The following is a 27,601-nucleotide window of genomic DNA, read 5'->3' as shown; positions in this document are numbered from 1 at the left end:
GTTAAAAATAGAGCTACCCTACAACTCAGCAATTACACTACTAGGTATTTACCCCAAAGATACAAATGCCATGATCCAAAGGGGCATGTGCACCCCAGTCTTTTTAACAGCAATGTCCACGTAGCCAAACTATGGAAAAAGCCAAGATGTCCATCAACAGATGAATGAATAAAGAAGATATACACACACACACACACACACACACACACACATATATACACACAAACATACACACACACACACACACAATGGAATATTACTCAGCCATCAGAAAGGATGAATACTTACCATTTACATCGATGTGGATAGAACTGGAGAGTATTATGCTGAGCAAAATAAGTCCATCAGAAAAAGACAAATTTCATATGGTTTCACTCATGTGTGGATTATAAGAAACAGCACAGAGGACCATAGAGGAAGGGAGGGAAAACGGAATGGGAAGTAATCACAGAGGGAGACAAACCATGAGAGACTCTTAACTATAGGAAATAAACTGAGGATTGCTGGAGGGGAGGTGGGTGGGGGGGACGGGGTTATTGGGTGATGGGCTTTAGGAGAGCATGTGATGTGATGAGCATTGGGTATTGTATGCAACTGATGAATTATTGACTTCTACATCTGAAACTAATGATGTCCTATATGTTGGCTAATTGAATTTAAATAAAAATAAATAAATGTACTTTGCTGGTAGAATTATTACCAAAAAAAAAACATTTATCTGGGCCACAATAATTTATAAACATCAGTAAACCATATGAGCTCTAAAGGTTTTTTAAAATGCCCTGTAATTTTTCTAGCTTATATAAGAAGACTGTTTAGATGCCAACTTTGGAAATATATGATGATCAAATCAAACAATGGTCAACTTAAGGGAAAGAAATATTATTGTGAAACAAATATATTTTTAGGAAAGTCATGGTGTTCTTAAAAGCAAAGTAGCACTATGTTGGTTTAAGACAAAAATACAAAGACAAAGGTTACATAATGTGAGAGAGAATGTAAATTCCTGTCTAAAAGTACAGACCAACGCTGTAACAATTAAAAACAATGAAAACATACAGGTGAAGATCAGGAGGACTACTCCCATACACCCACAAGCCGGTATCAGTGTGATTCTCACAGGCAGGTGGCAACATCAGGTCCCCTCCCCACCAAGGGCAACTGGAGTGCTGTCACTGCTCATCACCACTGTTCTGGCATCGTCATCACTCACCATCACCTTTCACAGAGTCAACAAGGTTTCTCTCTCTTTTCACGTTTTGATATCATCTCCCAGAGTCATAACCTAGGTCTCAACATTAACAACAATTACTTTTAAATTCTGGATTTTAAGCACAAAGCTTCCAAGCCATCATTATCAATACACAATAACTGAGAATGCACTGTCTCTACCAATTTTTCTTTTACCCACTTCCACTCTATTTAGATTCCAAGATCCATCACTATAATGACTGTCTTGCATCCCTCATCTTCAATGCCTCACCCCTCCACCTCTGCTCAGCCCAGCTCACCACAGATCCCTAATAGGTCCAACTCAAACAAGCTGACTGTGCCCATCTGATGAGAGGGGAAGAGTTTCCAACACCAAGCCATCAGTGGACCTGAGACCATGTACTTTTGCCTCTCTTCCCTTCTCATAGATGAACTGTCTTTGTTCCAAAAGCCACTCTCTCCACTGATAGCATCCCATTCACTCTCATCTACCCAGTGACTTTTCTCCCTGAAATTATTTCCCCTCTCTAGAACATCATTAACTTCTCTTTCTATGGGTCTTTGCCATCATAGGAGTATCTCCCATCCTTAAAATAGAATCCCTTCACCGTTCTTACCCCTTTAAGTTCTTACCACCTAATCCACCTTATGGGCTGCTGTTTGTAATGAACAGTTATCAATCACCCTCCTTAGCTATTTATCCAAGTCATGTGACCAGAGTCATCACACACCCGACCTCCATCCTCCCCTCCTCTTCTGGTGAAGGACACTCACAGGAGAGGAAAAAGGAATTAGGTTCTTCTCTCTTAATGCCCCACAGAAAAACTTGGTAACGTGGAAATAAGACAGATATGTCTGAAATACAGAAAATTACCCATAGAGTATAACATAAATCATGGTTCTATTTCTGTTGATATAAAAGTGTAAAATTCACAAGTTAAAAAGCAATCAAGATGGGAAATTAGAACAAAGAAAAAAAATCAATGAACACCTTTTCATTGAGCAATCCACGGCTGCTGGGTTCAAGGACTCTAGGACTCAGTTTACAAATATCTCAGTCACGCCATACATGTCATGCGGACGTGTTTCATGACTTAGGGCTTGTCATGACTTAAGTTCATTCTGTGGTTATACACCAGAATTTATTTCTATGCAATGTTAGCTGCCTGCTTAAAAACTTATGTTCTTAGTCATAACAATTTATTTCAATAAACTGTCAAACTGCTTTTCTTTATACATGTACTTCCTTTATTACCCTTTATTGTACTTTGCGTATATGAAGTGCTCAATGCATTTAATGAATGAGTAAATAAATTATGCAACCTATTACTTGGCAGTTAGCTCAGAATATATGCCTCCTCTGATAAAAAATGACTTCTCTCCCACAGAACTGGTGTCCAAGGAGACAGGACTAGGGTAGCACATAAGAGTGATGCCATAAAATTTCTTTCTTAAACTTCTTTAACTTAATAAATAGAATTTTTAGTCAAAAAAAAAGCTACTTCTCATTAGCACCTAAAGAAGACCAGACAAGCAATATTCAAGTGAAAAAATTTATAAATATATTATATACATAATTATTAAAAATCATAAAAGATTAACTTTTAAAGTCGCCTTTCTTTCATCTCAGCTAATTTTTTTTCAAATATATTTAACTTAGCTTTAGCTCCATAGATAATAGTCTAGACCTCAGGAAAAGAGATGATGGAAACCTTAAGAATAGTTTAGGACAAAAATCCCCAGGGAAGGAAAAAATTGCTTGTCTGCAGCAGGCTACCCCAAGCAAGTCCAGGGACCTTAGTGCTTGCTGATTCTGCCTTCACATGGGTAGATGCCGCCAAAAGGACCTGATGCCTGAGCCTCTGATGCAGGTGCTTCAAGCTGCTCTAGTCACCTTCCAGGACAGACTTTCATGCCTGCTCACATTAGTTATCAGCCACAAACAACGATCTCACCTTTGCCATCCAAAAATGGACAATGGACTTATTTTGATTATTAGAAAAAACTCTTCACAGTAAGTTTTTATTAAATTCTCATCAAGGATTTGAGGAGACCATTTTATTTACAGTAATGTATTTTTTGCTATAAGCAGCTTATCCACTCTCTCAACTACAGACACCATTATCTCAGCTCAAGTGGTATTTCCTATTATCCAAATCCAACTGGTATCTATTCCAGTCTCCCAGTTCTTTCTCCCGTTTTGGACTGTCTTCCTTATCCTCTATATTCTCTGCCCACTCCTACCTCCATCTAATTGTACACATGTACAGTACCCAATGTTAACAGTTTGATTTATTTCCTCTTACAGTTTTCTAGATGTTCATAAACATTGTAAACAACACAAAACATTTATTATTGTTTTTTAAAAACAGGATAATACAATGCTATGACATTTAATTTCTAAAATCCTCATGTATTTTTCAAAGGTGTAATATATAGCTCTAAGTCATTTTTATTAATAACTACATAAGAACGATATAGTTTTATATGAAAGATATATATCTCTTTTCAATTCTTCATCAATCAATATTGTTCCACTTTTTTATTATCCCAGACAATTTTGCAATAAACACCCATGTACATAAAATCTTATGGTCTAGATCACCCATTTATATACTACATATGTCTAAGCATGACTAATCAAAGGGTTCTAAACTCTGTAAATGCCAATTCATAGCAATATATCATTTTAAACAAAGATTACAGCATTGCACATTTTCATATGGAGTGACAAAGAATGTGCATTTCCTCAAACCTTAACCTCTGCTAGATTATAATATATACATTTTTTTAATGTTTGTCTATTTGGTAGATTAAAGAAAATCAAATTTTCATCTTGAATTTTATATCCCTGATTAGTAGAGTGGAAAACATTTCCATAGAGTCATTGGTTTTTTGCATTTTTCTTCTGTGAATTACTGTTTACATTTTTTGCCTAGTTTTCCATTCTGTTATTTCGTTTTTCTTTTTTTCTCATCAACATTAGGAAGCATTAATATATTAATTATATCAACACTTTGTCATATTTTGGCACATATTTTCTCTTGGTCTATTTTTTCTACTATTTTATGTTGAGTATGTCCTTCTGATTCTGAACTCTCAGTTATGTCCTACAGAGAGAGCATTCTTTCCATTTTGGACCAATTGGACACTACAGTGATGAGAATGTTTGATAAGATAAAATCTCTCTATTAAAATTTCCTTGTAACTCATGTATTTATGCTTCCCATATGATCTTTAAAATAGTTTGACCCAGTTTGCCAAAGAAACAATCAGCTACAAGATCTTATTAGTTACCAGCCACAAACATGATCTCACTCTTGCCTAAAGTTTATATCTTAATTTGGGAAAGACTAATATTATGATAACCAAGCTTTTCTACACAGGATCATAGTACCCCTTGTCATTTATTCTTAATTACTTTATGTATTTTGAAAAAATGTTATAGTTTTCATCAGACAGGTCTTGTCATTTTCTTGTTAAATTTATTCCTCCGTGTTATATTTTGTCCATACTCTAAAGTTAGTGGCCCAGCAAGACTTCTAGATACATGAATAAGAAACCATGACATAAACCAACTTTAACAAAGCAGTAGCCTGAGTATGGCACGAATCTTTGCTCCTTCTATTTCCCCTCAAAAATAATCAGCAAACTCTCAAGCAAACTAATCCAGCAATCTAGCCTGTTCCCTACTTTGCTGACCATTTTCACAAACCAGATTATCCAATTAATCTATTCAACTTTCCTTTGTGTACCTACTTAGCAGCACACTTCCTGCTGTGGTGACACACGTTTGGCTGATAGCATCATTGATCCCTTCTGTCAATGGATCTTTCCTCAGCTACTCTATTGATAGCGTGACCACTGCTGTTGCTTATTCAGCATCCTTCGAATCACATAACCTATACACAGGACACTTCCTCATTTTTTTAAAAATTATGATTAATATTCTGGCACATGCTAAAAGAAGTGGAAAAAATCTTGATTTTCCAGCTTTGATTATTTACCACCTTTTATTTATAAGAAACATGACTTTTAATAATTTTTTTTAATCTAAGACTTCAGATTTTACTTACTTAGCCATTTATAAGGCAAAGTAATGTTGGAGGAAGAATCATTCAGATTTTAATTCGTTTTATAGGGAAAATTCTAAAATGCATTCTTCCAGATCCATCTCAGAAACACTAGAAAGACCAATTTCACTTGACCCAACACAGTATTCATCTGCTGTCACCATACTAATTTTTTATACCTGTGGATTTATTTTGATTGTTGATTAGACTTTATATTTTCTTTTTTCTTTTGTTTTTAGACTTTATATTTCCTAAAGACCAATTATTTGGCCTCATGCATATAATAGTATTAAATGTCAGGTCCATCACCAAATCTATCAAAATTTCACCAGTAGGGAATTTTGACTATAAAGTGCTTTTTTCCCCCGGGATGGAATATTTTTTCAAGGAAAACTGCCTAAATTATGAATAAAAACATAAAGTGAAAAGCAATTACAATCCCATTTTAATATTTTTATAATAAATACCAACATTCTGCTAGAAAATCATGATTTTCTTCCAACATCACTGAGTCATCCTTGTTCATCTGAAAGAACACTTTCTAATTTGTTCCCATAAGTAGGTCACAAAAGTGGAATGTTTCTACCTGTTCTTTGACCGAGGCAAGGATGGCAGAGGTGGTTTCCGTTTCGGAGCCATCCCCATTGGAGGTGGTCAGGCCAGGGCTCAGGGAGCTGGTCTTCTCTGAGGTTGACGAAGGTTGGTCTGGGACAGGCATAGCTCCTGCAATGCAGAAGAACATGCTTAATGCGATAGGATGTGGCCGCTGCACCCAGACATAACTATCAGGCAACTTTAAGCAGTACCCTTTCGAAAAAATGAAAATTATGAACTACAGAGAAAGCACACGACGTCATTATAGAACAGGAAACAATACAAGTAAATGGAATGGTTTCTCCTCTATCAGCCCAACCAAATTCAAGGATATACTCACAACTCTGTGTTTTGTATTTGAGGTAAGTGGAATAAGAGATAATAAGAAGTAAAAGGCAAGTAAGATAATAAGAAAGAGTAAAGAAATGAAGAAGTACTGAGTCTAAAAAAGCCAGTTGAGGTGGTGCCTGGGTGGCTCAGTCGTTAAGCATCTGCCTTCGGTTCAGGTCGTGATCCCAGGGTCCTGGGATCGAGCCCCGCATCGGGCTCCCTGCTCCGTGGGAAGCCTGCTTCTCCCTCTCCCACTCCCCCTAGTTGTGTTCCTTCTCTTGCTGTGTCTCTCTCTGTCAAAAAAATAAAATCTTAAAAAAAAAAAAAAGCCAGGTGAACTACCATTTTACCTCAGCCCAATTCATAAATGGACAGACAGGTACAGCTTAAAAGCAGCATCCTGAAAGTTACCTTTTCCTATTATCTTTCTCAAACAAGTAAGACCAGTAAGATCAAAGTTCTTGTTACATATATTACCTAGCGATGTTTATCAGCAGAGGAAATAATAATTAACCGAGTACAATTTTTACCAGGGCCCTACAAAATCACTATTCAAATAAAAGTATGGGAGTAAATAAAAGTTGTTTTCTTGCCTAAAGCTATCATATTACATGTCCCTCCAGGAACTAGTGTTATGTGAATGTTAAAAAGTATTTCCTATTATACTGTAACAGGGCAGCCTGGGTTTTATAGTAAGCAACATAATTTCCATAGGAAACCCAGCACTGTGATACATTTGTTCATAGTTAATAATTTAGGGCCATGCTAACTGAAAAGGGTTCTATTATAGAACTGTCCTTAAAGTATATGAAAAGATTGGTCATCTAATTTTCTCATTGGACATTCCAGCTTAGTTTTGATTTGTCTTCATTTTTTAAGTAATTTTTTAATAATATTATCAATGAGGATTAGAATAGCATTGGAAAGATAAATCTGTTACAAACAGAATTTACAGGAGGGTTGGGGAAAATAATATTAGTAAGCAGGATGTGAGCAAAGAGTAAAGATCAAATTAAACATAATATAGCAAAATGCAACCCTGGCTAAAAAACAGAAGGTATTTTGGATACCAAGAGGATGAAAGAAAGTGATTTAAATAATTACGGTGGTGGGGTTGGGAAGAGAAGAATAAAGTACAGTTTCATATTCCACTTGCTTTCATATGCAGTATTTGATTGAGCCTCACAATTGTAAGGATTTCGATAAACAGATTAACAAATGTTGTGCCCAGCTAACATAGCCTGAAAGCCAAGCCCTTCCAATTAGGAAAGGTTTGAGAGATGGGGGGAAGGGGACAAGGGCAGAAAGCAAGAAGAAAGGCAATGGCAGTCTTGGGTGCAAAGTCACCCCCTCTCCGGCCCTGCATCTCCACCTGTATCTACGTCAGTGACTTCCAAAGGGAACTCTACACAAGGACAGCCTGAAGCCGAGAAAGGAGGAGTCTTGGATGTTTTAAATCATTATTCTCACTTTCATGTTTTCTAAATTTTACTGGGCCCATGTGAATCCAGGTTCTGGACTAGTATGATTGCCAACCTGTTTTTTGACAAAGGAACTGTCTACGGTCCCAAAGTTACTTATATAATTGGGCCTAGAACTCAGGTTTTCTCCCTTTTTATTCCTATTTTAGGGTCCTTTGATGTGTCTGCCTATTTCCCATAATCTGGGCTGCTGCCTCATAAATGCTAGTCTATACAGCAATTTTTATAAAATGTTACTCTTAAAAGTATGAGAGTAACCTGTCATAATAAAATATGGGATTTAATAGGCAGGCAATGAATCAAAGCATATCTCTGGGCACTGGACAACTCTGACCCTCACACTATAAGGAATAAGAAAGTCTGTTTATCTAACCCCCCCTTTCTCCTTCCAGCAATAACAGAACACAAGTGAAAGCGTCAAGGCTTAGTCCACCATACGGAGCTACTGCTACCCAAGGCAACTGCTGTGCCTGATGGGAAATGACTTGGAATAATTTCCACGGCTCATAATTTTTCACACCCAGACTTAATTCACCTATTGGCCATCCCTGTGTATGAACGGTTAAGATGGCCCAACCTCCGCTGCCGATCCTCTCAGCTCACAGCACAAGAAGAGAAGGAGCACCATGTGAAGGCCACCAGAAGCAAGCCATGGGCTGCCTAATGGTAAGTGTAAAGAGCTGTAAGCCTTCTGGCCAAGTAGTTTAGTTTTAATTAGAACTAATCCACTAAAATTTGTAGTTAATCTGTGTTAAATCCAGGAAATCTGGAAAATGTAGGGAGACAAAAGGAAAAAAAAAATAACAAAGGAAGAGCAATCCTCAGCAATTCTGGCATCCCAGATAAGTATATTTACTTGATATTTTGGTACAGGTTTCTCTGATAGGATTTTTTTTCTCATTTAACTCATTCTGTATAATAAGATTTACATAATGGAGTACTACTAAGGTAGTGCCTTTTTATTTTTTTTTTAATTTTTGTTCAGCAACATATCATGAACTATTTTTTTTTAATTTATTTGAGAGAGATATTCTTGCACGAGTGGGGGGAGGAGCAGAGGGAGAAGCAGACGCTCCGCTGAGCAGAGGGAGCCCAATGACTTGGGGCTCAATCCCAGGACTCTGGGATCACAACCTGAGCCGAAGGCAGACGCTCAACCGACTGAGCCACCCAGGCGCCCCATAATGAACTATTTATGTCAACAAAAATTATTCTACAGTTAAAAATGTAATGAAGTGCTCACTTTGGCAGCGCATATACTAAAAATGTAATGAATTCCTAGTATTCATAATGCATCATAATTTACATATCTTTTGTCATTTTTATCCCATTTTTACTGTGACATTTTCAATAAATTCCTAGAGGTGGTGTTGATGGAATGAGGAAGGGGTGTGTGTTTCAGGCTTTTGAGACCCCAAACAAACTCTCCTGCCACCAGGCTGGTTCACCATAGCTGCCCACCAGCACATGCCGTGAGTCCCCGCCATGTTAACAAAACTAGCCTTCATTATCCTCTCCTGCTTTTACCAATTTGATACAGAAAAATTCATCCCTTTGATTTTGTTTCTCTTCGGCATGAGTACAGCGGACATTTTCCTACAGATTCCTACACACAACACCTCTTTTTTTTTGTTTTAAAGATTTTATTTATTTGAGAGAGAGGACAGAAAGAGAGACAGAGCATGAGAAGGGGGAGGGTCAGAGGGGGAAGCAGGCTCCCCACCCAACAGGGAGCTGGATGCGGGACTCGATCCTGGAACTCCAGGATCATGACCTGAGCCGAAGCAGCCGCTTAACCAACTGAGCCACCCAGGTGCCCCCGTACAACACCTCTTCCTTCTCTTTATACAACTACTGGGTAAGAAGTCTTTCTATCGCTAGTGAAATGCTGATCTGCAAATTCCTAAATTGAAATTTTGACTTGGTAATAACAAGTTCTGTGTCCAGAAAATACAGAACGACGAACCATGCCATACGACACCCTCACATGCATGAGCAGCTGTACTGACTCTTAACCCCACCCGTGATCCCACTCCTGCCCCAAATCCACAGGCTGAAGCCCTAATGCCCAATGTGACTGCACTTGGATGTGGGGCCTTTAGGGAGGTAATTAAGGTTAAATGCAGGTAATCAGGGTGGGGTTTATAAGGGAGGGACTGTCATCCTTACAAAAGAGGAAAAGACCACAGTTTTCTCTCCGTCCTGTGAGGACACAGAGAGAAGCTAGCTGCCAAAAAGAATGTCCTCACCAAAAACATAGCAAGCCAGCACTTTGATCTTAGACTAACTTCTGGCCTCCAGAACTGTGAGAAAATACATTTCTGCTATTTAAGCCCCTCTGTCTGTGGCATTTTATTATGGCAGCCTGGGAAGACTAATACAAGCAGGGCTGGATTGGTCTCAGCTTCTTTCTCTCATTTCCCCCGTGAGGCGAGTATGGGGGAGCTTGGCAACTGACGGTAGCAGGGAGGTACCATCATGTCCAGCACTCTGTTGACACCTGTATCCGAGATGAACCACAGCTGCAAGAGAAAGGCACACGCTGCTGCAAATCAGCAACCTGGATAAATCAAAGCTTGCAAGAGAGTTGTGCCCCACTGATGTGAAGTAAGCCTGCGGGACAAAATGCTCTCTTAATATCCCTAGTACTTTCACAGATGATGCAATAAGAAATTCAGAAAAGTTGGCCGGGATGACAATAATAGCAAAGGCAGGTAGCCCCCAAATACAGAGTGTCCGTCTCAATTTGAATTCTTATGTCCATATGTGATAAGATTTCACGAGGTCCAAATAAATACTCTAAGCATTTATTTCCCCAACATGAGTCACTATAAACTTACATTATACTTGGTAACATGTTAAAATCTTACGTGCACTTTAAAAGGCCCACCTCTCTTGCTCTCAATTCAAGGACTGCATTCAATGCTGTATTTTATTGACCTCCATCACACAAAAAAGAAAGTACAATTCTTATTTTATCTTTTATAATTCAGATTTGTTCCTTCTTTAGCCACGTCTGCCCACCAACTGATGACGTTATTGGAGAAGATCATCAAGAAGACATGACAATCAGTTAATCCTTGAACTGGACCTGGGCCTTTGGAGGCTCCGTACTCCCTCCTCTGTCCTTGGGATGTGTCTCTGCTTGCCTTCCCCACTTCCAGAAGCTGCTCTAAGAATACAGCCTTGAGGTAGAAATGTGGTGTTAAGATTATCCACATTGGGTATGTGACTGAACCCGGTTAAGGCCTATATAAACTTTTAAGATTCTGGCCAGTGGCTGCAGAAATCTACTTGTCCTGTAACCACCCAAGATGAGTCTTGTAAGTAAGTTCACTTGCTTATTCAACCTGCCACCTACCAATCTAGAGTGGTCTGCTTCTTTCTTCAGTCTCTCCCTGCCCTCTGAGTATGGAGGCCAGTGTGCAAACCAACAGACTTTGACAGCAGAGATGGCCATCTTCAAAAAAATTAACTGATGGACTCTGGTGTCACACAATCATCCAATTCAATGACCCACCCAGCATTCTCATGCCACCATTACTTTGATCTCCTCCTCTCTGATTCAGTGATAAGCTCCTTTGGCTGTGATGAGGTCTTTGCTCCTCTAGAGCTTCCCACCCTCAATCTGTAACCCTCTTATCCTTTCAACTGCCTTCTCATTCCGTCACGCCCAGGCCTTCACGCTGTGTTGTCACAGACACCTGTTTCTTTCTTCTCACAGGTTAGCAGGTCCCACCTACTTCAAATTCCAGGATCTCCAAATCCCCTGCATACTCTGCGACTCAATAAATATTTCATAAGCTAGACTTGCACTAATATGGTAGCCTCTAGCAACATATGGCTATTTACATCTCAATAACATTAAAAAGCCAGTTTATCAGTTGCACTATTCACATTTTAATTGGCTCAATGCCCACATGTGGCCAGTCGCTACTGTACTGGATAGTAAAAAATGTAGAAAATTTTCATCACTGCAGAAAGTTCCATTGATCTATACCCAATGGTCTATTCCTTGATGTGATCTTTCATCTGCAGCTTTATTCCTTGGCAGTAGGTCATGAGAAGGGGTCAGATTATAAACATATTTTGAAGGGAGAACTGTCAGGATTACTGATAGGTTGCATGTGGTAGTGAGGCAAAGAGAGAAGAGTCTAGATTATTCCACGGTTCAGTTTAAGTGACTAGCCATTAGCCAAAATGTTGATACTGTGGGTAAAACATATTTTGGGTGATGGAAGGTGACCTGACATGCAAACTTACACCCCAAAACACATCTATCTGTGACTCTTCTTTGCTGTTACTATCTCGGCAGCTGAGACCAGCTCAAGTCAGAAACTACACTCTGATATGAATTAGGCAATGTAAAGATTGATGACTTCTAAATACTGCTTATCACATCTTTATTCCCCTTTTTTCCTTTTCTTTAGGCAGGTCCCTTTTTATCTTTTACTTTAGAGTTGCTAGAAACTTCTAGAACTCTTCTCATCTTCCTTTAGCTTTAGCCAATGGCTTCAACTTAAGACTCTAAGACATTAACTTCCTTGACTCTCACACCAAACTAAGAAACTCCACGTGTGTGTGGCCACATCTAAAGTTGTTTCCTTCCCTCATGGATCCACTCTTTTCAAGACAGTGCCCCTCCCTGTTCTGGATCCTATGTCCTAAAACACAGACATATTAGTGCAATAGACTGACTTTTAGCTTTACCTCATCATTAGGCATCACTTTCATAATTTTCCATTATGGTTGCACCCGAGTAAAGAAACTGGCCATTAGAATACTCCAAATATTACTGTCATATATATATATACATACACACACATTTATGTATCCAATTTGATGTTTTAACATTGAATATAATGAACATATGGAATTTTTATAACCCTCCACTCACTCCACAGGTGATATGTGTAAGATTAGGCTCATGTAAAATGGAAGAAGCAGCATAAGCATATTATTAATATTAGGTTGCAGATTAGATTCGTATAAATTAGTGACACGAAAAATAATAGTGAACTCGTCATTTGTATAATCACTCTGGTCACCAAAACCACAATTCTGTATTTGCAACTAAGATGTCATGAATATCAAAACTCAACCTAATAGGCAGAGAAATAGACATAGAAAAATAGGCACAGCATTGTCTCCCAGATGCATTCTTCACATATAAAAGTATATCCATCCTTGTTTCTTCCTTTTAAAGAGAAATTTTAAAATTACAGCTTGTCCTAATAATATACAGAATATAATAATTAATAGCTGTCAAAACGCAATATAATTAGAGCTAAAACTCAATCTGTCTTGGTCTATGTTCAGTTCCCCACATCTAGCTCACTATCTAATATATAGGCAGCCAGTTAATAAATATTTACTGAAGTAATGTATGAACTGTTAGTGTAAAATCAATAATGGTCGCTTAGTAGAGCATGTAACATTAAGTAAAATGGGCTTTGCATTAGGAGCATTTCTCTGAATCGTATTTGTTATGACACCTTTTAATTTCAACTCAAGAAAGCTGCTTTTTTGAAACCTTATGAGGACTACTGTATGGCTTGGCCACAGTCGAATGCCAGGGAAGGTATACCCTTGGGATGCTGGCTTCTTGGGTAGAGGCATCAATCAGGCAGGATCTGAAACTTCTGGGACTTGATGCTTGCAACTCACAACTTACGAACAGAATCTGGCAATATTTATGGAAAGCACCATGCAAGAAAGAAGTATTGAGCCATATTCAGCATCTGCAACTGCAAGGCAAAGCCAGGAGGTAGCCACGTGTCCAATTCTATCTGGTAGTTTGGCAGTGAGGCCAATGAGATATTATTCGCAGAAATCAGAGACACGAGGTCACTTGTGGCTGTGGAGGAAGATATGATGACTGGGTAGAGAGACGTGGGATCTGAGTGTTAGAGCCACATGTCGAACACAAGGGGATGACTGTTCTACCTGTGTGTTCAGAGAAGTGGGAACTGTAGAAAGTTGAACGTAACTTGGCGAGTCAGGAAATCCACCTCATGCTATTGCGTGAGCCCTTAATCATCGAGGAGGATGGGACCAACCTAAACATCACCAAATACTTAAGGCCCACCTGAATATTATTCTTAGTGACACAAACAGTGAAAGTCCAGAGGAAGCTTCTGTAGAGACTACAGAGTAAGAAGAAGAAAAATTGTTCCTCGATTTTCTCCACAGAATGAATTTGTTGTTACAAAAAAATAATTTTTGATATATACATGCCTACTTTGGAAAACCTTTTTGTCCTTGATGGCTTTTAAGACCCATGTTTAGGCAGAGGGTCACTGAACACTTTGTGCCCCAGCTGATTCTCTCCTTTCCCCTCGCCAGATGGTCACTCTCCTTTCCGATTTCCCCTTTTCCTAAAGCATCTTACATGAAATGGAGAAGCGTGGGAAGCGCACCCAGCAGGACGGCCCCAGCTACAGCGGCCCCCCCCGGGGGCGGTCAGTGCGGGTGGGTGGCCCGGGCATCCGCCACCTCCCCAGGGGGACCCACGCACACCGGAGACAACATTTATGGATGTCTCCTCCCTCTCTGTGACAGCAGCAATGTTGAGAGGCACACGTGGCACCTGCAGCATTTTATCTAGAAAGTACCACCACTCGGGCAGGCTCACACGCGCCCACGTACAGTGAGGTCCACAGAGCGTGGCAAACACGGCGGGTTGCTTGGGACGCAGGCTGGTAAAATCTCAGGTAGCCTGCCCCCCACCCCACCCCCACAGGCTCCCATTGGCCAAAAATACGGCTATCCTCAACTACATAAAGCTTGTGAGTAGCAAAACTTGTAAAAATGAAGTGTACAAAAGGAAACATCCATATAATACATTTGCACCCTGTATAGAATTCATCACTTTGAAACTGGCCAACAGTCAGATAGGACCAATCATCAGTAATAGAAAAGAACCCCGACGTCTGTCGCACGCACCGAGTCGGGGGTTTGCGTGGTTTTCCAGAGAGAGAGAGATGCTCATTTACAGTGACAGTACTTGTGGACGGTCTTTATGGTTAAGAAGCCAGTGGAATTTCCCGGCATTTAGGCGAGTTACATTTGATTGTCACAACGTACAAATCTTACAGGTCTGAGACAATAAATACAAGCAGATCAGATGCATTTCTTCATGGCCTCAAGTAGCTCAGGTTTAATTTAACACGGCTTAGTGCATTTCAGCAGCAGCCCATGCTTGGGACAGCCGTATGAGCAGCCGAGTTCTAACAAAATGAGGTCAGTGAGGACAGGAGAGGGTCTTCTCTTGGTGTCTTACAGTCCTGTCTCCTAAAGCATGATCTCAGGCACTTTCATCGATGCCATTATGACGTTATATGTGACATTATGTCAACCATGTCTTGATCTTTAAAAAGTATTGAAAGGCGAAAGATTTATGCGATCTGAAGAGAAACCAGAGAAAGGCTGGTGCTTTCGGAAAAGGAGCCAGCAGAGGACGGGGAGTAGATGCCCCCCCTCTCCGCCCCAGCCACGCTTACAACCTGGGGGTGAAACAAGGTAGAGGACTTGGCCACCTAGAGCTAAGGTCCGATCCCGACGGGTAAGGTGTGAAGAGTGGGATCTCACAGATTCCTCAACCACCGTCAGGGTGCCCAAACCTGAGTGAAGGAAAAAGCTGAGAGAAGACAGTGGCTCGACCGGTCGACTTTGGAAAGGCAGAGGGTTACTGGCAGGGAGAAAAGAATCAGAATAAATCTATAAAGTAAGGTGAGAAGGGCAGGAAAGGCAGCACTGGGGCTGGTATTCAGGGAACATCAGGGGCAAGCCTGGGAACACCGGAGCGAGGGCACTGGGGGTAGCCGCTCTGCTGTTGGGACTTAATCATGCTTTTATCTGCAAGTGACAGAAAATCCATCCCAAGTGGCTTAGAGAAAATGGGTGAGCAAGAGTCACATTAAGAAGCATCCCAATTTCAAAACATTAAAAGATTTTTACAATTCCGGAAGACGTATGATCATTACAGCTCATCATGATAAATGCACCGCCTGAGGAAGGTTCACGTTACAAAGGTAACAGGGAGAAGGAAGGGTTTGATATTGTCGAACTGTTTAAAGAGACTGCGGAGAAGAAGAAATGCAGGTGTGGGATGATGAAAATAGAAATATTCAAATTAATGACTTGTGGGTAACATATAATATTAAAGTAGCCAACCTACACATATTTCTACTCACCCCACCTCTGTCTACTTTTACAACAGGAACATATCTGGATGAAATTAATGACAAAACAATGATGACAAAAACAATATAAAGTTTCGGGCTCATCATCACTAAAAAACAGTGACCCACTTCTGAAATCAATAACCATCCTAGTTCCCCAGACACGACAAGGCCTGTTTTCAGCAGCCAATTTCATGGGTCTGCTAAGCCGGAGGGACATTTCTCCTTATGCCAGAGAAATAAAGTCCGAGATTCTATAATTACAGACCCATCACAGCAACAGTAAGCTGAAGAGAAATTGAGACAGGCACAATACCTTAAATGTTGGCTCTCCCCGAATAGGAGGAAAAGTTCTAAAACATTCAATAATAAAGAGGCTCAGCGGTAGACTGACTGTTCTTTTGGCTGAGACTTCAAAGAAGCATGCTTAGCACCGCTCCCAATGCAGTGCTGGTCACACACAGTGACTGCCCAGAACACGCTGTCACTGCCAAATGCCCAGGCACTGGAGTCCCCCTTCTCACAGCTTCGAAACCCTCGCAACCATCTCCGTCCGACCTTGTGTCTTTGCAAGATGCTGAATAACAGCCTCTAAGCCTGCAAGTGAAAAAGCGTGCCTCTGCAAACAGTCCCCCTAACAATACTTGAAACGAGTATGCGGGTTTCCATTTTATGTTCTTCTACTTAATCACAGAGTGACATGATAAAAATCTGGTACCCCCAAAAAAAATCATGCTCTAAAGCTAGGCCACAGTTTTACCATTGTGAACCACCAACGCTGTTTGTCACAATCTATTAAACAGAAATTCCCCAAATGCTAGCCGCACACTGGCCTGTAAAATGTTCTCACTTCCTCGTACTTGAAAGTGTCCATTCAAATTATGGCAAATTTGCCCTTCATATTGATTCCAAAAATGTATCTGCCACTTGACAATTTCTCAAGATAGACCTCAACCACATATTTTTTTTCCCCAGAATTACTATCAATGGGCAGTCAAGGACAAAATCTTACACTGTAAGTATCTGCACTCCTTAGAAAACATGTTTAATCCATCGAAGCAGGGAAACTGTCCATCAGTGTTTTAAATTTAATTCTAGAACAGAGTTTCAGCTACTCCTACACAACTTCAGTTGCTACCACAGACTTAGAAATCTTTTAAATAAATCTCTCTACTAGCTTTATAGGAAAAAATATATAAAACAAAAAATGAATGGAGCCATAACAATTTTTGATAGTTATCAGGATATGTTGACATTTCTATGCATACATAAGAAATTTTGAAGTTTAAAGTGATATAATTAGCTTACCACAACACACACTTCAAGAAGAAAGTAAAGCTTTGCTTACAGAATATATTTAAATCATATGTGTAAAGAGCTTTCACTGTACTTGGGAAGGAGGTTACATAGCAAAGAACGTCTCTTGTTTTTTGGAATATATATTTATTAAATACACATTGGGAGTTCAAATATGTTGGTATGTGATCAATAAATAATTTTAAATAGGTGAATGACTAGATATTATGAAAAGGTGACTATCAATCCCTAGCTCTGTTTTTTGCCAATCTGTTTTCTGTTTACTAGTTTCTGTGGGTTAAGAATTTTTCGATTCCCCATATAGGTGATATCATATCGTATTTGTCTTTCTCTGTCTGACCTATTTCACTTAACATAATCAGGTTTATCCACGTTGTCATAAACGGCAGGATTCCCTTCTATCTCATGGCTGAATAATATTTTACACACACACACACACACACACACACACACACACATTTTCTCTATGCACTCATCCAAGTGTCCGTTGATGGACACTTACATTGTTTCCAGATCTTGGCTATTGTGAGTTATGCTTCAATGAATGTGGGAGTGATATCTCTTCAAGATCCTACTTTCATTTTCTTTCAATATATACTCAGAAGTGGAATTGCTGGGTCATATGATAGTTCTATTTTTAATCTTTTGAAAAACTTCCATAATGTTTTCCATAGTTGCTGCACCAATTTACATTCCCACCAACAGCGCATAAAGGTTCACTTTTCTCCACATCTTTGCCAACACTTGTTATCTCTTGTCTCTTTGATGATGGCCATTCTAATAATATGAGGTTTTGATTTGCATTTCCCTGATGACTAGTGATGCTGACACCTTTTCATGCACCTATTGGCCATCTGTATATCTCCTTTGGAAAAATGTTCCTTTGTCCATCAAATGACACTTTAAACCATAGAATCCATCAGACAAGGGGCGCCTGGGTGGCTCAGTCAGTTAAGCATCTGCTTTCAGCTCAGGTCATGGTCCCAGGGTCCTGGGCCTGAGCCCCACATCTGGCTATCTGCTCAGTGGGGAGCCTGCTTCTCCCTCTCCCTCTGCCTCTCCCCCCTGCTCATGCTGTCTCTCGCTTGCTCTCTCTCTCAAATAAGTAAATAAAATCTTTAAAAAAAGAAGGAATCCATCAGACAAGAAATTGATTCCAACCACAGAGAAACACAAGTCATCTTTCACTCTATGACTTGCCAAGTGGGTGTTATGCTTCCTTATAGCACTTTATTCATTTTACTGCAATTGTAAATAAAAATCTTCTGATCCATCAAATAGAAAAATTATTAATAACTTCATTTTAACAAGTGGACAACAATGAGACTTGGAAAAAAATAAAAATAGCAAATCCGGTCTCAGAAGACAGAAGTCAACAGCGGTCAAGGATTTTCACCCAAATATCTGACATTTTATCATATATTATTTTGATTAGACCTCAGGATTCTCAGTGTTTGAATGTAATAGTTCTTTTACATTGCAAATCTGATTACAAAACAACACTCTTGAGTTTCAGGAAAGATTTTTTTTTTTTTGGTAATTTTGCGTAAATCCTTAGGCTTTGTCACTAAGATACTAATTACTTTTGAGATCTTAAAGAAAGGGAGCCATTTTTCTAAGTCACAATGATGCCAACATCTTTTTCCTGTGTTGTGAAGTCCATCATCCTCTAGGAGATCTAGCTTATTCTGATCTCCAAAGGCAATTTTCAGCAAAGCTGTCTGAAAAGAAACTTCTCTATGTTTCCAGTTATTCTATACAATCATATTGTATTTTAAATCTCAGATGAGTAAATAGGTCTATTTATAATGATATCATATTCCTGATCTAAAAACAATACTTATCATTTTCAAGTCCATTAGTATCATGTTTCTACTTTATTTTTAAAAATAATTTCTTTCTTTTTTTGTTTTGTTTTGTTTAATTTTTTATTGTTATGTTAATCACCATACATCATTAGTTTTTGATGTAGTGTTCCATGGTTCATTGTTTGCGTATAACACCCAGTGTTCCACGCAGAATGTGCCCTCTTTAATACCCATCACCAGGCTAACCCATGCCCCACCCCCCTCCCTCTAGAACCCTCAGTTTGTTTTTCAGAGTCCATCGTCTCTCATGGTTCATCTCCCCCTCCGATTCCCCCCCTTCATTCTTCCCCTCCTGCTATCTTCTTCTTCTTTTTTTTTAACATATAGTGTATTATTTGTTTCAGAGGTACAGATTTCTTTCACAATTAAATAATTATTCTATGTTTGAGAAAAAGTCTCTTTCCAGCATTGGGCTTCCCACCTCCCACTTTCTTCTTTCTCCTTTTTCTAAATATTTACATCTCCTACAATCGGCAGGTACTCTCTAATACACAAGTAGTTCCTTAATGAGAGGTCAAATATTTTAATATTTAGTTATAAAATTAGCCAATTGTTAAGAGTTCAAATATATAAATAAATTTAAAGAAAATAAGCATAACTCCTATAAAAAGAAATTGTGGCTTTGTGTCCAGACAGAAAAATGAAATTTCTGTCAATTAGATAGGAAGCTTGTACTTTTTATGCGTCAATATTTTGCTGTTGTTATTGATCTTTCTGGAGAGAGAGGTCCAAAAGTAAACTGGATTATATCTACTTTCTTATGTCTCTATTTTGTTGACAAACTTTTGTGATCTCTAAAAGATGAAATTTCAATTAAGGATATTATTTTTTTAAAAGGGAAAAAAAGGTTTAAAGATCTATCTAATGTAAAAACCTTTGTGGGGTGCCAGGGTGGCTCAGTCAGTTAAGCCACCAACTCTTGGTTTCAGCTTAAGTCATGATCACAGGGTCCTGAGATCGAGCCCCCTGTTGGGCTCCATGCTCAGTGCAGAGTGTGCTTGAGATTCGGTCTTTCTCCCTCCTTCTGCCCCTCCCCCTGCGTGCTCCCTAAATAAATAAATAAATAAATAAATAAATAAATAAATAAATAAAATCTTTAAAAACAAAATTCAATAACAACATAAAACAACCAACCAAACAAAAAAAAAAACCTTAGCAACCTGCAGGGATTATTAAAAGCACAGTAAAAATCACTTGAGATTGAATCTTTTTTTATACAAATGTTCTAGGGTCTTAAGAAAATAATACAACATGATATTTGGTAAAAATCCCAATTATCTAAACAGTGTTTAAGTATATAAATTTTGGTTAGAAAAACCTTAAATGTTCTCTTATATTTACCTTTCCTACAATCAAGTATTTCTTAGATGAAAAAACAATAAAAAATGAAGAGCAGTGTCATACCAGTCCTCACAGGTATACAAAAGAATACTATCTATGAATATATGGTTGTAACAAATTAGGTATTAGCTATGGTGGTATATTTAAAAAATTTAAGTTACAATTGAACAAATATTTTTTACAAGACAATATAATAATATTAATTGTGTACTTACTATGTAATCTTCTAAACTCTTCACCATTACTAACACAATTAATACAACAACTTTGTGCTGCACTTCTATTATTATCCCCATTTTGCAGATAATGAAACTGAAGTCCAGAGAGGTGAACCTCCCCTAAGTAACAAGGGAAGAACTATTGTTTAAAGCCACACAGCCTATGGGTCTCAATCATTACGTGCTGCTAATCTACAGAATATATTTTAATACCAATACTATTTTACAAAATAATTCATTAATTTAAAAATAAATCACTGACCAAAGTGTGGGCCAGGCTCAGTACTAGGCATTGAGTATTGGATACAAAAGATAAATAGGAAGAGGAGTCATGGGGAAATTAATGAATATAGAAGTTGGATCTAAAGTGTCGATCTTTATGTGGTAAATATACACAATGGAATATTATTCAGCCATAAAAAAGAGTGAAATCCTACCATTTGCAACAACATGGATGGACCTAGAGGGTATAATGCTAAGTGAAATAAGTCATTCAGAGAAACATAAATGCCATATGATTTCACTCATATGTAAAATTTAAGAAACAAAACAAAGAAAAAAGAGATTAAAAAAAAAAAACCAGACTCTTAAACACGGAGAACAAACTGGTGGTTGCCAGAGGGGAGGTGGCTGGGAGGGTGGGTGAAACAGGTAAAGGGGATTAAGAGGTACAAACTTCCAGTTACAACATAAATAAGTCACGGAAATGAAAGTTACAGCACAGAGAATACAATCCAGAAGACTGTAATAACCTCGTCTGGTAACAGATACGACTATTTTTATGGGGGTAAGCACGGAGTAATGGGTAGAATGGTTGAACCATTATGTTGTATACCTGAAACTAATGTAACACTGAATGTTAATTATACCTCAATAAAAAAGTAAAAACACAAAAATAAAATGTGGACCTTTGTTGTAAAGAGGGAAAGTTCTTAAGTAAGAATGACTGCAGAAGGCTATGCTGGTGTCCCAGTGCCTATCACGATGACCAGCATGCATTCTAGAAGCTATTTGAAGTGGTTCCATTTTGTGACCCTACCTGACTGGCTCCCACTGCACCTATGGTCACCTGTCCACTCCATAAGGCCCTCCTCGTGACTGGGGCCCTCCTGCCCTCACCAGAAGCTAGCTATGTTGTCTCCAAATCCATTCATTCCAGTTTAACTTGATTATATTCTTTAGTTAAACATATGTGAACCAACGAGATATAATTGCATCAAGAATAAATTTTTGTTTCTTTAACACTTTAGTGAAACGCCTTTATGGTAACGCATTTTTTTTAAAAAAGATTTATTTATTTGAGAGAGAGAGAAAGAGTGTGTACATGAGCAGGGGGGAGAGGCAGAGGGAGAGGGAGAAGCAGACTCCCCGCTGAGCAGGGAGCCCGATGCGGGGCTCGATCCCAGGACCCCAAGGTCATGACCTGAGCCGAAGGCAGACGCTTCACTGACTGAGCCACCCAGGCACCCCATGGTAACCCATTTTAAAAAGCTATGGAATTAATTATGGATGAGATGATTATAAAGGGCTAGGGAAAAATTATAAACACACAGAAGATTTCTTTCTTCAAAATGCTTCACAGATGTCTAGATTCCTTACTCACCTTAAAGAACTGGAAAGAGGAAATCATAGAGGATGCAAGGAGGAGAGACTACGGTTGGGAAGGGCTCTAAAAGAATGTTTTCTTGGCACTCTGATGAGCAGACCCATATTTAAATCAATAACCCAAGTCCTATAAGGCTAATGAACACTGGTACAATTAAATTGAAACCAAATGAATAGTTTTAAATAGTTTTTTTTAAAATGATTCCCTATTTTAAATGACTTCTCTTTACTGACTGTTTTCAGACTGTTGATTAAAAGAGTTTTTACCAAGCAGTGTCTCAGTACTTATTTGTTGAATGAGTAAATGAATAGATGGATGAGTGAATGAATGAGTGAGTAGTAAGTAAATTGATCATTCTTAACCCATCCTGTCTGTTATGTGATTACTCAGTTGGTCTTTACATTGTATGAGCATTTGCTTTGCCTGGAATCATTTACTTACTGGATCAATTAGTCATTTATTAACTTAATTAAGAAACAAGTGGCTACTGAGACTTGTTGATGTCAGGAATTCCACCAAAGAAAACGATGTCGGGTTTTGAAAGAACCTTTTGTTTCACGTGGGTTCCGCCTCTGTTCCCTTGTGACTTTATGTCTGTTCATGGCATCCGCATGAGGCAATGCAGACTGATAGACTGCTTTTATGAAAAAGTAAGTACTCTAAGCACGATGCCAAATTTAAATTACACAAGTGACTGAATTTCAATTTAGAATAACAAATCTACACATCATCTTATTGGAAAATCATTATCTAATTTCTGTGTACCACACATATAATTTGCACAATTCAGAAAAAATGTCTCTCAATTAACTGTTTAAAAAAAAACCTCTCTGAATTTTGAACACAAGATTGACGTTCCCTTGATATACTGAATGAATTGAACAAAAAAAGGTGAAGAACAATCAAAAATTAACTTGTAGGGATGCCTGGTGGCTCAGTTGGTTGGGCATCTGCCTTCAACTCAGGTCATGATCCCAGGGTCCTGGGATCGAGCCCCACGTCGGACTCCCTGCTCAGCAGGGACCCTGCATCTCCCTCTCCTTCTGCCTGCCACTCCTCCTGCTCATGCCCACTCTCTCTTTCTGACAAATAAATAAATAAAATCTTTAAAAAAATTAATTTGTAGATTTTATTTTTAAGATTATACAATACCAAGTCATGCTTTAATCACTACATAGGTAACTAGAGAAAACTGAAAATAAAGTATGGAATTTTAATTTTATATATTTGAATTTGTATCATACCGTACAGATACATAAAGTCAAGTTATTAGAGTCATGATATAATGATTTAGGAACAAACAACCTTAGAATAGATGATGAGCCTCTTCTGAATACAAGAAGCTGCTTTACCTCATCAAGCTGCCATTTAAACATGCACAGAATCTAAAACCAAGGTCTCCAAAAGACACAGTTTTATACATCCCCCCCCCAAAAAAAAGCATAGCTGATACTGGTCACCAAGAAATCCTCCAATTTAAAATTTAAATTGACTACATGACTTGACATCATAGGCAAATTTGGAAAACTGGACTCTATCATGATTAGAAAAATGTGGGAAATGAAAAATCAAGGGACTGAATCACAGAGTTAAGTGGTACTGGTGAACTCAATAATAGGAAAAACGGTGTTATCTGCTTGCCTATGTGATTTCCCCTATGTTTAATTTTTTTTGTTGTTACGTGAAAGATAAACTGCACCTTTAAAAATGAAAAAAGGTATACATGTCTTTGTTGGGATAGCTCAGTGAAATCTCAATTTCACTTCCTCAATTTTAGAGCCCTCTGGAATAAGGACATCCATTCTACATGTTCCTCTTGGCACGCAGCAGAAAGTACGGAGGCACGGGGCAGCCCTTTAGGAAGCAGCCCAAGGCAGAGCAAGGACTCTGTGCAGAGACATTTTATAAATGAGAGAGTAATGAGGCATATAGGAATTAAGTAACATTTTCAAGGTCAGACCCTGAGACTTTAATAGAGCAGAGAATGAAACCATAAGTTTTGGCTATTAGATACATACTGTAATGTCCAGAGCAAGCTCCCAATCTTCCACTCTTGCACAATGAACCAAAAGGAAGCACCCGGCACGATACAACCCTCATAAGTGTAATATGAAACACTTGCTTATCCAAGACATGAAATGACCCAAAAAAGAATTATTTCAAAAAGTAAATGGAAGACGAAATAAAGGTGCATTACTATTTCCAAATGACAGCTTGCTTTAAGATAAATGACAGTGTTCAAACATATTTCTCCTTTGCTTGCTTTTATTCCTGTACTTTGCAATGACCTTGTGAGTTTAATGTAGGGTATCAGAAATTACGAGTTCATCAGTCTTGGAATGACCAGGAGCAACTCCACTGAGGAAGTACATCTTCTGTCGGGCCAGCAAACTCCAAACATTGCCCTATGTCATGTTTTCTCCTGCTTATTTGTAAATCTGAAATCACACATCTGAATTTGCAAAAGGAAGAGAATTCATCAATTGAATTATGCCTGGACAACTGTTCTTAACCTAGGGTACAGAAGCCCTTTCTACTGGCTGTTGGTAAAGACGCATAAAAGGCAACAGAAATGAGAGAAACACACTTTCTAGAGCTATTATGTTCTGCCCAATTACTCAAGCCAAGGCAATCCTATGAAAACAAGTAAACTGATTAAAAATCCTTTAGACCATATCATTGTTGGATGGTTGCCATTCTGTACAAGTTATTTGGCTTATTAATGTCCCAACAATCTATGGGTCAAATGACTAGGGTAACTTTTTTGTAGAAGAAACAGAAGAAATGCTGACTTAGCTTTAATTGTCTGCCAAACTTGGCCAATTGGCATTACAAAAGCTTCCAAAGTGAGTAATAAAGAAGAGGGCAATGACTTACTTGAATGCTATTTCAAACGTTTCATAATGGCAAATTTACTCACCTAACTTCAAACATCCTCACTCCAAGAAGAAACATCTTTAGAATGTTACTTCTGGTGCTAAAAGTAAACAAACCCAATGATCGTCAACATGTGCAATGAAAATCTGTTGTCTTCGTCTCTTTAACCCTTCTCTCTGCTTTTGTTAACTGAACTTTGATTTTCCTGGAGGGAATTATCCATCTTAGGTTGCATGAAATTTCCTGGGTTCACAATCAAGGGTTCCCACCCATGGTAAGCGAAATAATGGCCCACAAAGTGGTCCACGTTCCAATTCCCCTGAACTTGTGAGTGTGCTACATTACATGGCAAAGGAGATCCGTGCAGATGGATGTCAGGTTGCCACTCAGCTGCCCTTGATTGGGCAGATTATCCTGCATTACCTTGGTGAGCCCAATACAGTCACAAGGATCCTTACCAGTGGAAGAGGGAGGCAGGAAAGTGAGAGTCAAAGAAGAGATGTGACAACAGAAAAAGATCGAATGAGGTGATTGCTGGCTTTGAGGATGGAAGGGGATCACAAGGCATACGATGTGGGTAGCTTTTAGAAGTAGAAAAGGCAAGGAAATGGATTCTCCTCTACGAGCCTCCAGAAACAATGGAGCTCTATCAACACCTCCCATTTTAGACTCCTGACCTCCAGGATAACAGAATATTAAATTTGTGTTGGTTTTAGCCATGAAATTTGTGGTAATTTGTTACAGCAACCATAGGAAACTAACATACCACATGATCTTCTGGCCAATTGTGGGAATGTCTCTAATCTAACGGGCTCCTCTCAAGGCAGAACCACGGATAGAAAGCAGTTGAATTTTATGCTGTCACTGGGGTCGCTCCAAAGTCACTACGTACTAGTCCCTGGTGCTTATATTCCTGAGTTACCCTGGATCCTGACCTTTTTTTAAAAAAATTTTTATTGTTATGTTAATCACCATACATTACATCGTTTTTGATGTAGTGTTCCATGATTCATTGTTTGTGCATAACACCCAGTGCTCCATGCAGAACGTGCCCTCTTTAATACCCATCACCAGGCTAACCCATCCCCCCACCCCCTCCCCTCTAGAACCCTCAGTTTCTTTTTCAGAGTCCATCGTCTCTCATGGTTCGTCTCCCCCTCCGACTTACTCCCCTTCATTCTTCCCCTCCTGCTATCTTCTTCTTTTTCCTTTTTCTTAACATATGTTGCATTATTTGTTTCAGAGGTACAGATCTGTGATTCAAAAGTCTTGCACAATTCACAGCGCTCACCACAGCACATACCCTCCCCAATGTCTATCACCCAGCCACCCCATCCCTCCCACCCCCCCCACTACAGCAACCCTCAGTTTGTTTCCTGAGATTAAGAATTCCTCATATCAGTGAGGTCATAGGATACATGTCTTTCTCTGATTGACTTATTTCACTCAGCATAACACCCTCCAGTTCCATCCACGTCGTTGCAAATGGTAAGATCTCATTCCTTTTGATGGCTGCATAATATTCCATTGTGTATATATACCACTGCTTCTTTATCCGTTCATCTGTCGATGGACATCTTGGCTCTTTCCACAGTTTGGCTATTGTGGACATTGCTGCTATAAACATTGGGGTGCACGTACCCCTTCAGTGGATCCTGACCTTCTTAAACCCTGGTTTTTGGATGTCTCCTTTTCTTTTAGGAGCATCTCATAGAGTTCCAACAAATGCTTCTTCCTCCTTAAAGTAAATCAGTGGTTCTTTGACTTGCAATCAATGATCTTAACTGATACATTTCATTCAGTCACTTAACCTGGTTGTAGCAATACCATTGGTTGACTGTGCTATGGCAAATTTATTTTCCAAGGGCCAGACACTGTGCTAGGCACTGAGGGTCAAGAAGTCAACTAAAAAAGCAGTTTGTACACAAAGTGCTTACAATCTAGTAGCCAACACTGCAGATCCAATTCACATAAATAAAAGTTATATTCATACTAAGGGAGAACATGTCCTGATAAAAACCAAGGAATATCATCTAAGTGGCACAAACCAAGCCTGTAAGCTTGTCAAGATTCTTTTGGTAATTGTGAATAAGGTAAGATTCATCCTTGAAAAGTGAGTCACTAAATCTCTCTTCAGGTAAGACCCTCCTTCCTCCCTCCCTTCCTTCTTTCCTCCCTTCCTACTTTACTTCCTTATTTCATTCTCTCTTTCTTCCTTCTTTCCTTCCTTTAATTTACTCATGCAGCCAGTATTCATGAAGTCCATATTTTCTGCACGGAGACAGGGAATAGCAGGCAGAGAAGCAAAATCAAAAGATCTTGGAGTTCTATGGTCCTACGTGGTGGCAGCTATTTGAATAAAGAGACAGGGGCTGCAGTGAGACAAATATTCTGGCTGCGCTAGGCAGGATGGCAAGGTCAAGAGCAAACCTGGGGAACATGACGCTGAGTCCGGCAGGACAGGCAGAAGTCAGGCTGAGGGAGGAGGGAGCTCCAGTCAT

At 39.0% G+C, this 27,601-nt stretch overlaps 1 protein-coding gene across 3 annotated transcripts in view; it reads right to left on the bottom strand.

Annotated features, from left to right (window-relative positions):
* CTNND2 (catenin delta 2) overlaps positions 1-27,601 on the bottom strand; it is a 904,171-nt gene that overhangs the window by 752,455 nt on the left and 124,115 nt on the right. For 2 of the 3 annotated variants that reach the window (XM_027605518.2, XM_027605519.2), the window contains exon 2: positions 5,872-6,008. The exons of the other annotated variant lie outside the window; for it this stretch is intronic. In XM_027605518.2, the coding sequence (XP_027461319.1) occupies positions 5,872-6,008 (137 nt within the window). The remainder of the gene's footprint in view (positions 1-5,871; positions 6,009-27,601) is intronic. 3 annotated transcript variants of the gene reach the window in all.

This window comes from Zalophus californianus, chromosome 5 (genome assembly GCF_009762305.2).
Source record: "Zalophus californianus isolate mZalCal1 chromosome 5, mZalCal1.pri.v2, whole genome shotgun sequence".
Taxonomy (NCBI): domain Eukaryota; kingdom Metazoa; phylum Chordata; class Mammalia; order Carnivora; family Otariidae; genus Zalophus; species Zalophus californianus.
The sequence above is the reverse complement of the archived record's forward strand: the minus strand, read 5'-3'. Positions and strand labels throughout refer to the sequence as shown.